At 36.3% G+C, this 12,730-nt stretch overlaps 1 protein-coding gene across 1 annotated transcript; it reads right to left on the bottom strand.

Moving 5' to 3' along the window:
- Nucleotides 1-3,712: 3,712 nt before the first annotated feature.
- LOC134852102 (glutamyl-tRNA(Gln) amidotransferase subunit B, mitochondrial-like) lies at nt 3,713-11,149 on the bottom strand. Its single transcript, XM_063868382.1, has 7 exons — nt 10,833-11,149; nt 10,186-10,340; nt 9,346-9,587; nt 6,113-6,195; nt 5,361-5,560; nt 4,612-4,977; nt 3,713-4,323 (listed from the first exon to the last, which is right to left on the bottom strand). Exons 1-7 carry the CDS (start codon nt 11,015-11,017, stop codon nt 3,713-3,715), a joined length of 1,842 nt encoding a protein of 613 aa, XP_063724452.1. The 5' UTR covers nt 11,018-11,149.
- Nucleotides 11,150-12,730: the final 1,581 nt, after the last annotated feature.

Raw genomic sequence — 12,730 nt, 5'->3', positions numbered from 1 at the left:
CATTGAATCAACGGAGCTCTGAGAAAGAGAGAAATTTTAAAAGTTACCTTTGTCCTTTATGTAAAAGAATATTTGATTGTCCAAAATAGATTTTGCAATCAACCAAATTATATGGCAAACTTTTGCCATAAACGTAAAAACAACATCGGTGGAAGATGAACAAGAGCATGCGCAATACACAGCCTCAATTTTTAAAAAAAATGCTTGATGTGCCTGGTCAGTTATCATGTTTCAATGTGTCCTTTCAATTTTCATGATTCTTTTTAATTAATTAAAGCAAAAGTAACCGGTGGTTTGCGGCTGCTTCGTTGCTTTAAAAATTTTACTGATTGAAATGCAGCCAAACGGCCATTTTCTTCTTAAATAAAAACAAAAAAAATTGGCCTGGTTTGATAGAAATAAATTGGCCAAATTTGTCACATAACTGGCTTCCGGGCACCTATCATTTTTAATTTTTTATGGTGAAGAATATGAAGTAAATCGTTAAAAATAGATTTCCGATTTACTCAGTCTCCATTGGTTTACTTTTAAGCTTGTGGAATTTTTAAAAGCACTTCTTTTATTAGGGCTGCTGTGTTCTGCTAAAAAACGTTATTCGGTTCTCATCAGCTAATAATCCAATTGATGCTATTGTGCTGAAAAAGCTGTCACATGCATATTATAGAGGGGGAAAAAAGAGACCACCCAATACTCAGCCCTGAGGAACGTCTGCAGAAACATTTTAAATTTTTTTTATGTAGCACCAAATAAATTTCTCTCAGCAAATACGATTGGATTATAACTCCAACAGGGAATCTGCTGTCCAGGCAGAGCAGCCTTTAAAAAGTATTGTGAAATACGGTTTCGAAGGCTTGACTTGAACAAAGCAAGACACTGCAAACTTTGTACCCATTAAAAATATCCTTCTTAACTGATTCAGTCAATCGTAGAACTGCTTGAAATGATGAACATTTTGCTTAAAACAATAAACCAAATTGAGAATTGCACAAAATTTGATTTTGCAAATGAAAGACATGAACTTAACTGCTGGTATTTTCAGAATTATACTGAGGGCAGCCAGAAATAGGACAAAAATTAGGTATCACCTTTAAGTCACCAGACTTATGAATAGCCTTAATTTTTGAATTTTGAATGATACTGGGATAAATCATTCATGAAAACATTGATTGAAAAGCGAACGGATCAATTTATCATAAAAAAGGACAAATTTTTAATGACTGGGTTGGTAAATCCATTAGCACCTGCTTAGATCGAATTATTAACAAACATAGAAATTTACAAATTAGACATATTGATGGATCAAGTCGAATCATTTATCTGTTTGACTTATACTTGAAAATTAATCATAAGTCAAATCTGCATTGACCTTACACAAATGGGTTCTCTAAGCCTTTGATAGAATTTGAAAATTTATGATTCCTAACTTTGGACAGTTTTTTCAATTTTTTTTCTAGCTGACACTTTTTTTTGAATCAGCAACAAGTTTATTTCTATTGAATCAGCAAAAAAATTACTTCAACAGTTTTGCAGTTGTATGTAACAATTGTTTCCAAATAACTTTTTTGGTTTAACATCTTCAAGGCTCTGTTAGTGACTAGTGCGGAACCTTTACAATAGAGATTGAGTAAAAAATCACAATCTTATTTACTAGTCTCATGCCCTGGAATCTGAAGAACCAGTAATCTTAAATTTCTTTTAACAAAATCTTTTGAATTTCTATTTTCTTTTCTGAGCACATGGGAAAAAATACACTCCACCGATAGGGCTTTCAATTAAAAGAAAAATCCAAAAAAAATTGGTTTTGACGTTTTTTGCTCATTATCAGCTAAAAGGTTTTCTATTTAAGGCATGGCATGATGAGTAAAACATTGATTTTGCGATAGGCACTCTCTGGTTATTCAATTTTTTTAACCCAGAGTTTCCATTGCATTGCAAAGCACTTGTTGTATTGACCTTTGAAAATGGGGAGGAAAATTGTACTCGAGTTTCTGTTTCTTTGTTTTTCACGCAAAATCAGGTACACCAAATAATCATCGGAATGTGCCGAGCGATATATCATATAAAACTCTTTCATTCTTGATTCGAACATTTAAGAAAAAACCAAAAAAACTTCTCCTAGTGTTGAAAAAATGTGGTTTAAGGTTATGAGATTTCCATCTAATTTCGAGCGTAACGCTCGTTACATGGCATTTACTGTTTTTTTTTCAGCTTAAAAAAATTTGCTTTTACTATGAAGAATAATTTAAATTTTTCATATAGCGCATATTTGCTAAAAAAAACGTTCAAAGTTAGAAAATATTTAAGTTTTGATTTTTTTTCATGTTTTTTAAGGTTTTTGATAAATTTCGTCGATTATGCCTATGTTACTATCTTTCTACGCAATCGTATAGTTTTCGAATCACGCCGTTTCTTATTAAAATTTCACAGCATTGAAGCTCACTTGGTTTTCAACAGATCTCTCAGTTGTTTTTTGGGGGTCTGATACATAAAGCATCACTCAAGTTGTAGTGCTTATTGAGTATGCTTTAGGTGCAAAAAAATTTAGTTATAAAATTTTGCGCAAAAAATCAATGTTCCATTACGATATTACAATGCTGAGTCAATTTTACAAGTTGAAATTCAGATAAAGATTGCTAGCTGTGTTTTTCTTTTCGTATAGCTCTGATGGTTCTGGTCTGGTTTTCTCAATTCGGTTTCTTGAATATATTTTTACTGAAGCACTCTACTGGAGCCAAAATTTGTTGAAAAGTTTTCGAATTTTTTTTAGAATTCTCAAAAATTGCAGATTAATTTTAATGTTTTTCAGGGTTGCGAGGAATCAAAAGCTAGAAAACAGCAAAAACTAGCTCACAAAAAAAAAGAAATTAGTAATGAAAATGTTGACTTAGCCTCAAAAATAAAATTTTGCGTTGTTCTGGAACTGAACAGCCGATCTTTGGAATAAGACTTCCTTTCATCTGTACAAAAGTTGTTCGTTATTAGACAAACACTAGCCACCAATGAAGCATTGAAAATAATAAATTAGGTCTTGAAATTTTTGCAATGTTCCGGAATCCAACGGCTGACCTGTAGAGTGGATGTCTCACGTCCTCGTATCTGCACCGCGGTCGCTTGACAAAATCACCATTAAAGCAGAGAACAGATTAAATTACAATGCCATGCAGGAAAATACCATCAATTGAATTGAGCATTTTTCTTTGCGATTTGGGCAGAAAGAAAAGTGGAGTCGTAAAATAAGACTACGTTTGCTACCTCATTTGTGTAAACCATAAAATAGCAAAAACTTAATGAATTTTCAAAATAGCCCATTCTTTAAACCCAATAAACCCATGTCTTAGAAACTGAAAATACAGCGACAATTTAGCTATACTTCATTCCAAAAAAAATATGGTGAGTTTCATTGGATGTGGGGCATCGTTATATATATATATATACGGAAAATTGTAAAATAGACTTTGTAAATTGTAAAATTGTAAATAATCGATGGAAAAAGTTATCCTATACCTTAAAAGCTTGCCACGTGGTCATCGAGTCTTTTAGGGGGCAGTATTCTATTCCAGTTATTTGAACTCTGATAAAAAAAACCAAGTTTAAAGTGTCGGTCTTTCTTTCCCGTTCTCTATCAGGGGATGATATTAAACCCAGCCTATCATGGAGCTACGAAAAATTTCACGGCGTTTGAAGTCAATGGAAAATCTCAATGGAACAAAAACTAATACTTTGAAGAAATAAATTCATTTAGTTTTTGCAAAAATAATTGAAATGTGAAGTCACTGTCATGTTGAAATTTAGTGGCCCTTCCAAATTTGTTTTGGAGTTTATGAAACTTTGGACAAGTATCTAGAGCATAGGAATCAATTGTCATTCCCTGTTCAAATTCTTCAGCTACTGATTTGAATCTTTCGTGATTTGTCAAACAAAAGCTATCAAAGAGTCGCGTAGTTTCATCTTTTTCGTAAGTGATATGCAATTTCTTTTCAATGAGCCAATTCACCAAGTTTCCCAAATCACGTGTTTTGTGTTTGAAATCTACATCTGAATTTAAGAGTAATTGAACTGCCTTTAGAATATGAGAGCTGTCCAAAAATGTTTCGTCTTTCAAGTTGGACAAATGTGCGATTTGATCACTTATTTCGAACAGACTTTCCACTTTAATTTGAGGCCTGGCTTTGCGTAGTGACGTGTAGAGTACTAGAGAGAGAAGAGTGTCGGCATCTTTGATCTTCACAGGGCGTGAATGAGAGGTCACGTGATTGAAGAAGTCGAGCAGTTCATACTCGAGAAGAGTTCCGAAGCTGTGAGACGTCAAGTTGTAATTCTCGGCTACAAAAAAATTGTATTTAACCCAACCATAGCACCAAAATTGAAAAACAAAAATAAGTGATAATAAATTTCAGTAATCAGTAACACAAGCGCAGGAAGTTGAAGAATTAAGAACGTTGCAATTCCAAAAGGTTTATGCCAAGAAATTCACATAAAGCGGAAACCAAATCTGAAATCCTGGATCTTAGAAAGGGCGAAAAACTTAATAAAAACTGAAATTTCCAAACTCTTTCGAAAAACGGTTTATAATTTTAACCAGACACTCCAACCAATCATTTTAAAACGTACCAATTTTTGCACGTATTTGTTGAGGCAATTGTGGAAGTGATTTGTGAATTTCACTGATGACCAAATGAGATTTCACACTCTCATCCCCAGGCGTGCACTTCAGCACCAGTGGCGGCAAGTTCGTCTCTGGCAGGAATCGGTAGTCGTGTACTTTCGTTTTATCTCTCATCCCAACTGTTTTCCGCTCAGCTTTTGAATTGTAAGCTCGTGTCTCATTTTCTACTATAGATTTCGTGTCGTCACATGCCTCGTAAAGCTCTATCTGTCGCAAGATTTCATAATCGATCGCTTCAGTTAAAAACTTGACCGAATTTATATTTTTGATCTCAACAATCGTTCCTCCAATCGGCTGAGCAGAAGCATTTTCTGAAGAAAAATTACACATTCATGTTATTCAGCTCGGAGTAAAACAAACCGACAAAAATGGGCCGAAATCAATTAAGCCTACAAAAAAAAAACAATTTTGCACCTGAAATTTTTTTACCAGTACATCCAGTAATGCATTAACTCTAGGCACTGTTAAACGTGCTGCAAAAGTAATCTCGAAAATGGAGATCAACCTGTGAACAAAGTTGTTTACGCCAAAAAAAGTATTGAAAAGAATTGTTAACATTTTCAAGACAAAGTGAAATTGCACAAGTTCACAAAAGGAATAAAATCATCCTATAACGAATTAAAATGCAATTAGGTGTTATTTTCCATTAATGGACAAAAAAACCCGAAATTCCGATGATGGATTCATGCCTTACCGGCAGTAGTAATAGTTTCAGTGGAACTTCTTCTGTCAACGATGCATCTGAATGAAATGGATCGTCTCACTTCTTCGTCCACGCTGTTGCTGTCATCCACATCTTCATCACCAGTAGCATCATGTTTATTGGAGTCCACATAGTCTAGACAGTGTCTGGGAATGGAGTCAGGTCTGTGCACTGACACTGAAGCGTCTACTCTGAAACACACGCCACGCGCATTCGACCAGATAACAAGCTCAATGGTATGAGAACAGCTGGTGGTGTGCAAATAGCACAGAATCTTCCTATCAGACAAAAGCACACGCCTATTTTTGTAACAATCGGACATTGTCATCGAAACTTCTAATAGTAAATACTCGCAGCTGGGGGAAAAGGTAAAAGAGCTTTGGTTTCAACCTTAAGCCAAGCTTGGTCACCAGTTTAATCTTTCAGCTCGAAATTCAACAGAGTTCATTCAGCTCACAAACTTAACGCGGTTAATCGGACGAACTAACTTAAAGTTTCGGCTATTCTCTTTCGCATTATCCCCCCTCAGCCTATTAACAAAAAATTATAGCCCCCCTCCCAAGCAATGTTGGGGGGGACTGTAATGGGGAAGAGCAAAAGTCTTCAGCTCAATCATTATAATTAGAGAAGTAATTTTATATGCCGATTTATGAAGCTTCACTGGAGCTTATAATATAAAGTTTAAAATAAAAGCTATAATAAGAGCTAATAATAATAAGTTTATGAGTAAACGTGAACTGAACCTGAGAGATCCCTCGTGGAATCTGCAGTCACAGGTCCCGATGGTCTTCAGAATCCAAACTATCTCCTCCACAAAAGATGCCACCTGCGAAAAGACAAGTTATCCAAATCGAACGGCAAAACATACGACACATACCTTAAATAATTCATATTTAATCTCTAGTCACGAGCGAGTTGAAATTAGTCATGAGCGAGTTATATTCACGACCAAAAAATTAGCAGATAGTGACAATTGGGAGAAAGGTCAAGACTTTGAACGAACTATGAGGGCGCATAGATGAACTTTCAGGAAGTTGATAAGTTATCATACATTCAATATTTGATTTAATTTTTGCTGATAATTGACTTTATTTGACAGAAAATCGTACCACCAACATTGAGACCAGTTGATTGGGTTAGAAAACAAAATACAGAACTGATAGTTATGTTTTTAACATCGTAAAATCAACGGGACCCAGCACGAGCCTAACATGCCTCTGGAGACCTTATAGTGACATTGTAAATATACAAGAAGTCTAAGGAACTATCCGACATGGTGACAGGCGAATCTGGGGAAGTCGCAAAATCACAAGCAAAATTTAGCCATTTATGTAAATTATTCAGTTTTCAATGAACAATAAAATCACGGAGAAAAATTTTGGAAAGACCGAAGAGAAAAAAGTTTCCGAAGACATTCAGAAGTTGCTCAAGGGATTGGCAGCCGGAACATCAATCAACCAAATATCTCTGAAAATTTGAAGCACCTTGTTAAAAGAATTCATGCGAGCTTTGAATGAACAGACACTGTACTTCTGGCTTGATGTTAACGGTATTTCTGAGCTTCGGCAGATAAGCTCATTCGTTCAGAGCACGGTGGATGAATTGAAATATCCACTAATTGAGGACAACAATACAACATATTCAAAGAAAAATAATTAGTTTCACAACATTATGTTCAAGGCTCCCCGTCATTTGTCGGCAGAAGAACATGGTAATGGGAAGATCTGGAAGTGTCGAATCATTCAAAAGAGAGCATCGACGTGATGTGCGTAAATGCGAAATTTTGAAGGACTGAAAAAAAAAACGGCGGGAAAAAATTCTTATGGTCGAATGAAAACTGAGATACATATCCTGTCTTTGAAGGAAGGATGAGGACGTATAGATTAAAAATAAGGGCGTATAGAAGAAAATTGACAACTAATCATACGAGCAAAAATTGATCTAGTTGTTCGCTGTCATTTATAGAATATTTTGAGAGAAAATCTTACCAATAGCCTCGAGACCAGTTGGTTGGGTTGTAAAAAAAAATCAATACTAATAATTATGTTTTTAACAACGTAACATCAACGGGACACAGCACCAGGTTAAAATGTATCTGAAAACCTTATAGTGAAATCGTAAATATACAGGTAGTCTAGGGAACCATCCGACACAGATCAAACAAGAACATACAATAAGATCAAAAGCGGGAAAATGAACAAAATATTTCCATTTTATTAATACTCCATTCTATTTGTTCCGACTTTCGAAGAAAGTAGAGTATTTGCAGTCGGGTGGGGTTGTTTGCTCCAAAAAATATCGAATTTTCAACTAGCCAGTTCTGATGGATTTTTATAACACAGAGACAAAGCTATATAAAAAAAGCAGCTCTATAAAGTGAAATTAAAAAAATAGAAATTAGAATTTAAAAAATCTGCCACGCGACGGATTCGAACCCGTGAGCTAGAGATTAAGAAACTGGCTGACACCCTAACCTCTCAGTCACAGACGCTTAAAAATAGGTACACATTAGCCACAAATAAAGCAACGAGCAGAAGCCATGAAATTTCTAATGCTACAGATCGTGCTTATAGCAAAAGTGCCACTAAATGAGCACTTTTATTTGCGAGTCATGTTAAAAAAAGATGGTCCATACTTATACACCAACTCGCGAGTTTAAATATTAGCAAGCTCGCATTCGAAAGTTATTGTTGACTTTTATAGTTTTAGAAAAATTGTTGCCCTTTATGTATTAACTTTACCTATCATTTTTCGTCGAGAGATTTGGGAGAATTAACGCGCGATATATTTCGAGCTTTTAACGCGAAAAACGAAGATTTAATTCGTCTTAGAAATAGTTTCAAAATAAATTGAGTCATACTATTTCGTCTGCTTAACGCCGCTTATCTGTATGCGAACTACATCACTTTGAACTGGACATAAAGTGTATGGGATAATGGTTTTTAAAAACTCAAATATATACATATATATTTTTGAAAATAATTGTTTAAAGCGAACAAAATTCCAGGGAACCCAAAAGTCAGTCAGAACATTCAGGACTTTGTCCTGATACAAGGAGTCGTGCTTAATCTTTTCACGGTGCTGATTTAAATTATCCGGATGAAATCGAGGAAATCTTCAAAATTTTCTCAAAATAAACTGAAAATACAAAAAAAGTGACGGCAAAAAAATTAGTCAACATTTTACCAGAATTAAGATAGTGCAATTTATTTTTTTATTTTTCGAAATTCGGACCCAAATTTAACCCCTAAAATGGACCATTTTTTACTCCTTTTAGCCAATCAAGAATTACGCTAAAACTTCCGGGTTATAACCTCCAAAATTTTGCTCAATTAAAAATTGTTTTTAAATCAAGTATTTAGTATTTTATGTGTAAAACCCACGTTTTTGTCGTCTCAAATAAATATATCTACTTATACAAAATTTAGAAGAGATTACCCTTCTTGAAGTTTTTTGGTCTACCTAACAAACTAGTTTCGATATAATCAGCTCAACAATTACCCGTTAGTTTGAGCCTAATGCTTAATTGGCTAATAGGAGTCAAAATGATCCATTAAGTTTGGGTAAATTTGTGTCCGCATTCCGCAAAACAAATGGTAGAATATTAAAACTGGCAACAACCTTCCGGTAAAGTTCCCGTCACTTTGTGTCGATTCACAACCGAATTCGAGGAGAATGCGTTTAAGTTTCCAATTTTTGTTCGTCGTGTCCGGATAATTTAAATCAGCACTAAGTTCTAGAACGAAGTTCTGAAATTCATCCGCCAAGGATGGAACAAGAACAGTTGAAAAATCTCGTACCACAAAACTGATTCACACTGGCGGTCAGACTATCAGATCATAAAAAGTGGGAGAACTCTATGCATGTTTTGTTGGGAGACCATCAATTCAGAGAAAAACGCGTTTAAATGAAATTCTAGTTTTGGTCGATTTGCCCGGATGATTTGAAGCAGACCCTATCACACAGCAAATCTAACTTGATATCCAAACTGGAAATCCGGCTGAGTCACTATCTCCATCAGGGGAGCCCCACACCTATTCATGTCAATCAGAACCTTCTCCCCTCCCCCTCCCCCCTGGGCGTGATCAGATGTGGGGACATTGACAGTCTTGGCTGAGTCGTGTTCCAGTTGCAGCCGGTCGAATCTCACTTTGAGGTGTCTCAGTTTGGCTTTGCTGAGGAAGTCTGATGTGTAGATTGGATACTTCAGATGTCCGCCTGCATTGACCAAAAGTTAAGTGGCTACTTGTCCGCATTGTGGCTAAGAGCTCTTCCGCCTCTTGAACGGTCAGTGGTTCGAGGCCCACAATTATCCGTGCTTAATGCTTGAGGGTTTGGCAAAATTAACAAGGCCAGAAAAATAGCCCAAAAAATTGCATGAGGTCCCTAACCAAGGACATAACAGCGTTTGTCCGTTAAGAGGGGAACAGCTTGTAGAATGGTTCTGTCTTTCAAGAATAAATCGTCCTAATCCAAGCTAATAATTTGCTATCTTCAGCAAAACTTAAGTTTGCAGTCACGTTCTTCAAGCATTTCAGAAGTCACACATGTTCTCTTCTACCGTTTCTTTGGCAACTATTTTTTAAAATTGTTTTAAGTTTTCTTCCATGCGCGCTTCCCCTCAAAAGTAGCCCAAATTTACTACCAAGGTGCACGTACAAAAATTTAGAGTCTAGTCGGTTATAAACATAGAGCCCTAGGCAAAAAATTTTGAAGCCAGAGTCCAGCTACGACACATAAACAAGCTACTCGGTAATACTTTTGTAGGAACTGCCTATTGCATTGAAATAGAACAAGAGGTGATAAGTGAACTGACCGACAGCCAGTGGCATCCTCTGCTGGGTGATCTGATAGCCTGCTGGCAAGTCAGCGTAGAAGTAGTGCTTCCGGTCGAACACAGACACTTTGTTCACTCTCAGACCCAGCGCCAGTGCAGTTTTCACGCCAGCCTCCACACAATACTCATTCAGTCTAGAGGGGGCAGGAAGATGACAAGTATTAAAAAGGATAAAAGGGGAATAAGCTTATTTCACAACAGGAGGCACAACTGCTCGAACTTCCTACCAATCCTTTCATCGCCCAAAAACTTTCATCGGAGACCTTTCATCTACCGAAAACTTGATGATTTTATATCTTATTTCTTCCGAACTTTCAAATTCCGCACATAACTTTTTGACGCTGTTCTTCCTGGCATTACGCTCTTGCTCTTTCCGCCAGAAGGTACCAGTGGATAGCACACAAACTTTCAAGCTATTAGTTAACCAAAAACGAAAACTATCTTGTAATCTTTCTGGATAAACCAAGAATTTTTAAGCTTCATAAAATCATCCCAGATTTTTTCCCAGAAAGTTTTGATAAACTGTTTCCTAAACTTTTGGAGCGCATCACATGAAGTTCAAGTTTTCAACCAATTTGGTCTGCTTATAGACCAGATCGGACAGCTGTCTAGCTGAAAATGCAGACCTGGGAAGACTTCCTGGCATGGACACGTCAAACAGGTGGAAGTTGGAATTGAGGGCGCATTTGGAGGAGTTGGTGTTGGGCGCGGAAGAGAAGAGTTTGGAGAGGGAGTTGATCTGGGCGTGGATCTCCACCCCCACAATGGGCACCCAGCAGAACTTGTTCACTCTTATCGCAGTCGGGGACATTCAGACTACCCTTCAGATGTCCACTGTTTCTTTTAAAACATGGATATATAATTCAAGTTCATCTTCTCATAATAGATTCTCAGAACACAGTTAAATAAAGCACCATTTCCAATACTAACATCCAGTAGATCTGAAACTTCAAGTAAGAACTATTGTTAATTAAACCTTGTGGTATCCCTCGTAACCAGGTAACAGATTTAAATGCCAAATAAATCTGGAAAAATTTCAAGGTAAAGGTCAATTAAAAACTGTGAATATGTCAAAACAGTTACCACTTGCGCATGCAAACTTAGCAAAAAAGATAAAATTTTGATGCTTTTGAAAAACTTGAGCTCGCTAGCAAAGAGATTTTGAAATCCATCAATAACTTTTATCGATAATTTTTGAAGCTACTTGATTTTTTACAACACTACAATGGATTGGTTCTATTGTTGTAAAATAATCTCTTAGAGTGTTCTCTTGTCGTTTGAGACAAGAAACAAATTATACGGCGTTCGAGTACTTTTTTCAAGTTTTTTCTCAGGTCAACTCAACTCTCTCAAAAACTCATTCGCGGAACATACCTGTCAGTTCTCTAAATTGAAGCTTCCAGAAACTTATTAAACATGGTTGAATTCATTGCAGAAAAGAATGGCAAGAACTGTTCAGCGACAAAGATTCATCGAGCCAGCTACTAGGAAGAACATTGCGATACCTTTCAGCTCACTCCTTCTATCGGACTGATGACTTTCTAGTCCACGACTCCGGGTCTGATGATACTGACCCTGTTAAATTTCTCGACGGAGGAAATTTAGACTTTCTCGAGAGCAATACAACTTCGCATGCTGAACGAAAAGGCAATTCCGATGGTTTACTTCCTTATGGCATGAAAAGTTGAAACCAAATATCTGGAAGCTTTTGAAGAGCTGAAACTGCTGAACTCTTACTTGCCACCCGTCAACGTGTTCCTCAATTCTGAAAAACTTTCATCAATGCCCTTCAACTGTTCGGCACCAAAGAAAACGTGAATACGAATCGTCGCTGAACGAATGGTCGCTTTCTGCTAAATTACGAATCGTTGCACAACCTCGTTCCGAATCGTTATCTTCTGACTTAAAATATTTGGGACTGTAGAGCTACCTTTCAAATAGCAATTCAAACTGAATGCAAAGAAACTGGCTCAAAATCAAGGTTTGTGGAATTCTTATGGTGTCAAAAACATCATGATAAAATCGAAGACATCCTATATTCAAACCAGCTCACAATACGCCTTAAAACCAGAGCTGTTAAACTTAAAAATGGTTTAAAAACGTTAGAAATGAAAATGAACCTTAAATTCATCTTTATGAAATATTTACACAGTGGCGAAGCTTCGCTTCGCAAACACTAGCGAGAACACGACAAAAAATATCTCTAAAAATTGCAATAATAAAAATTATAAATAATCCTCGAATTAGCAAAAATTCGTGTATCTCTGAGATTCAAACCTGCGAACTAGAGATTATAAGAGTCTCACATACTAACCACTAAGCCACGGAAGCTTAATAGGAACCATAAAGCACTCAGTCACAAATAAAGCAGAGAACAGATGCTATGCAATTTCCAATGCTACAGTAAAATTTCCAAATAAGTGAACACTTTTAATGAACACTTTTACTTCGGAGTTAGGTTAGAAAAAAGAAGGTTCGTAATATAACACTAAGCTGATCGCAAATGCAATAATGAATATCAGTG

Source organism: Symsagittifera roscoffensis, chromosome 7 (genome assembly GCF_963678635.1).
Source record: "Symsagittifera roscoffensis chromosome 7, txSymRosc1.1, whole genome shotgun sequence".
Taxonomy (NCBI): domain Eukaryota; kingdom Metazoa; phylum Xenacoelomorpha; order Acoela; family Convolutidae; genus Symsagittifera; species Symsagittifera roscoffensis.
This window is presented reverse-complemented; position numbering and strand designations above follow the sequence as displayed.

Bases quoted from the DNA above. Each gene is read 5' to 3' on its own strand.
- LOC134852102 (XM_063868382.1), bottom strand. From the start codon at position 11,017: ATGTCCCCGACTGCGATAAGAGTGAACAAGTTCTGCTGGGTGCCCATT. The intron at 6,196-9,345 runs GTTAGATTTGCT...GTCTTTTCGCAG, and splicing joins ATTTCCAGTTTGGATATCAA to GTGGCATCTTTTGTGGAGGA. The intron at 4,324-4,611 runs GTACGTTTTAAA...ATTTTTTTGTAG, and splicing joins ACAAATACGTGCAAAAATTG to CCGAGAATTACAACTTGACG.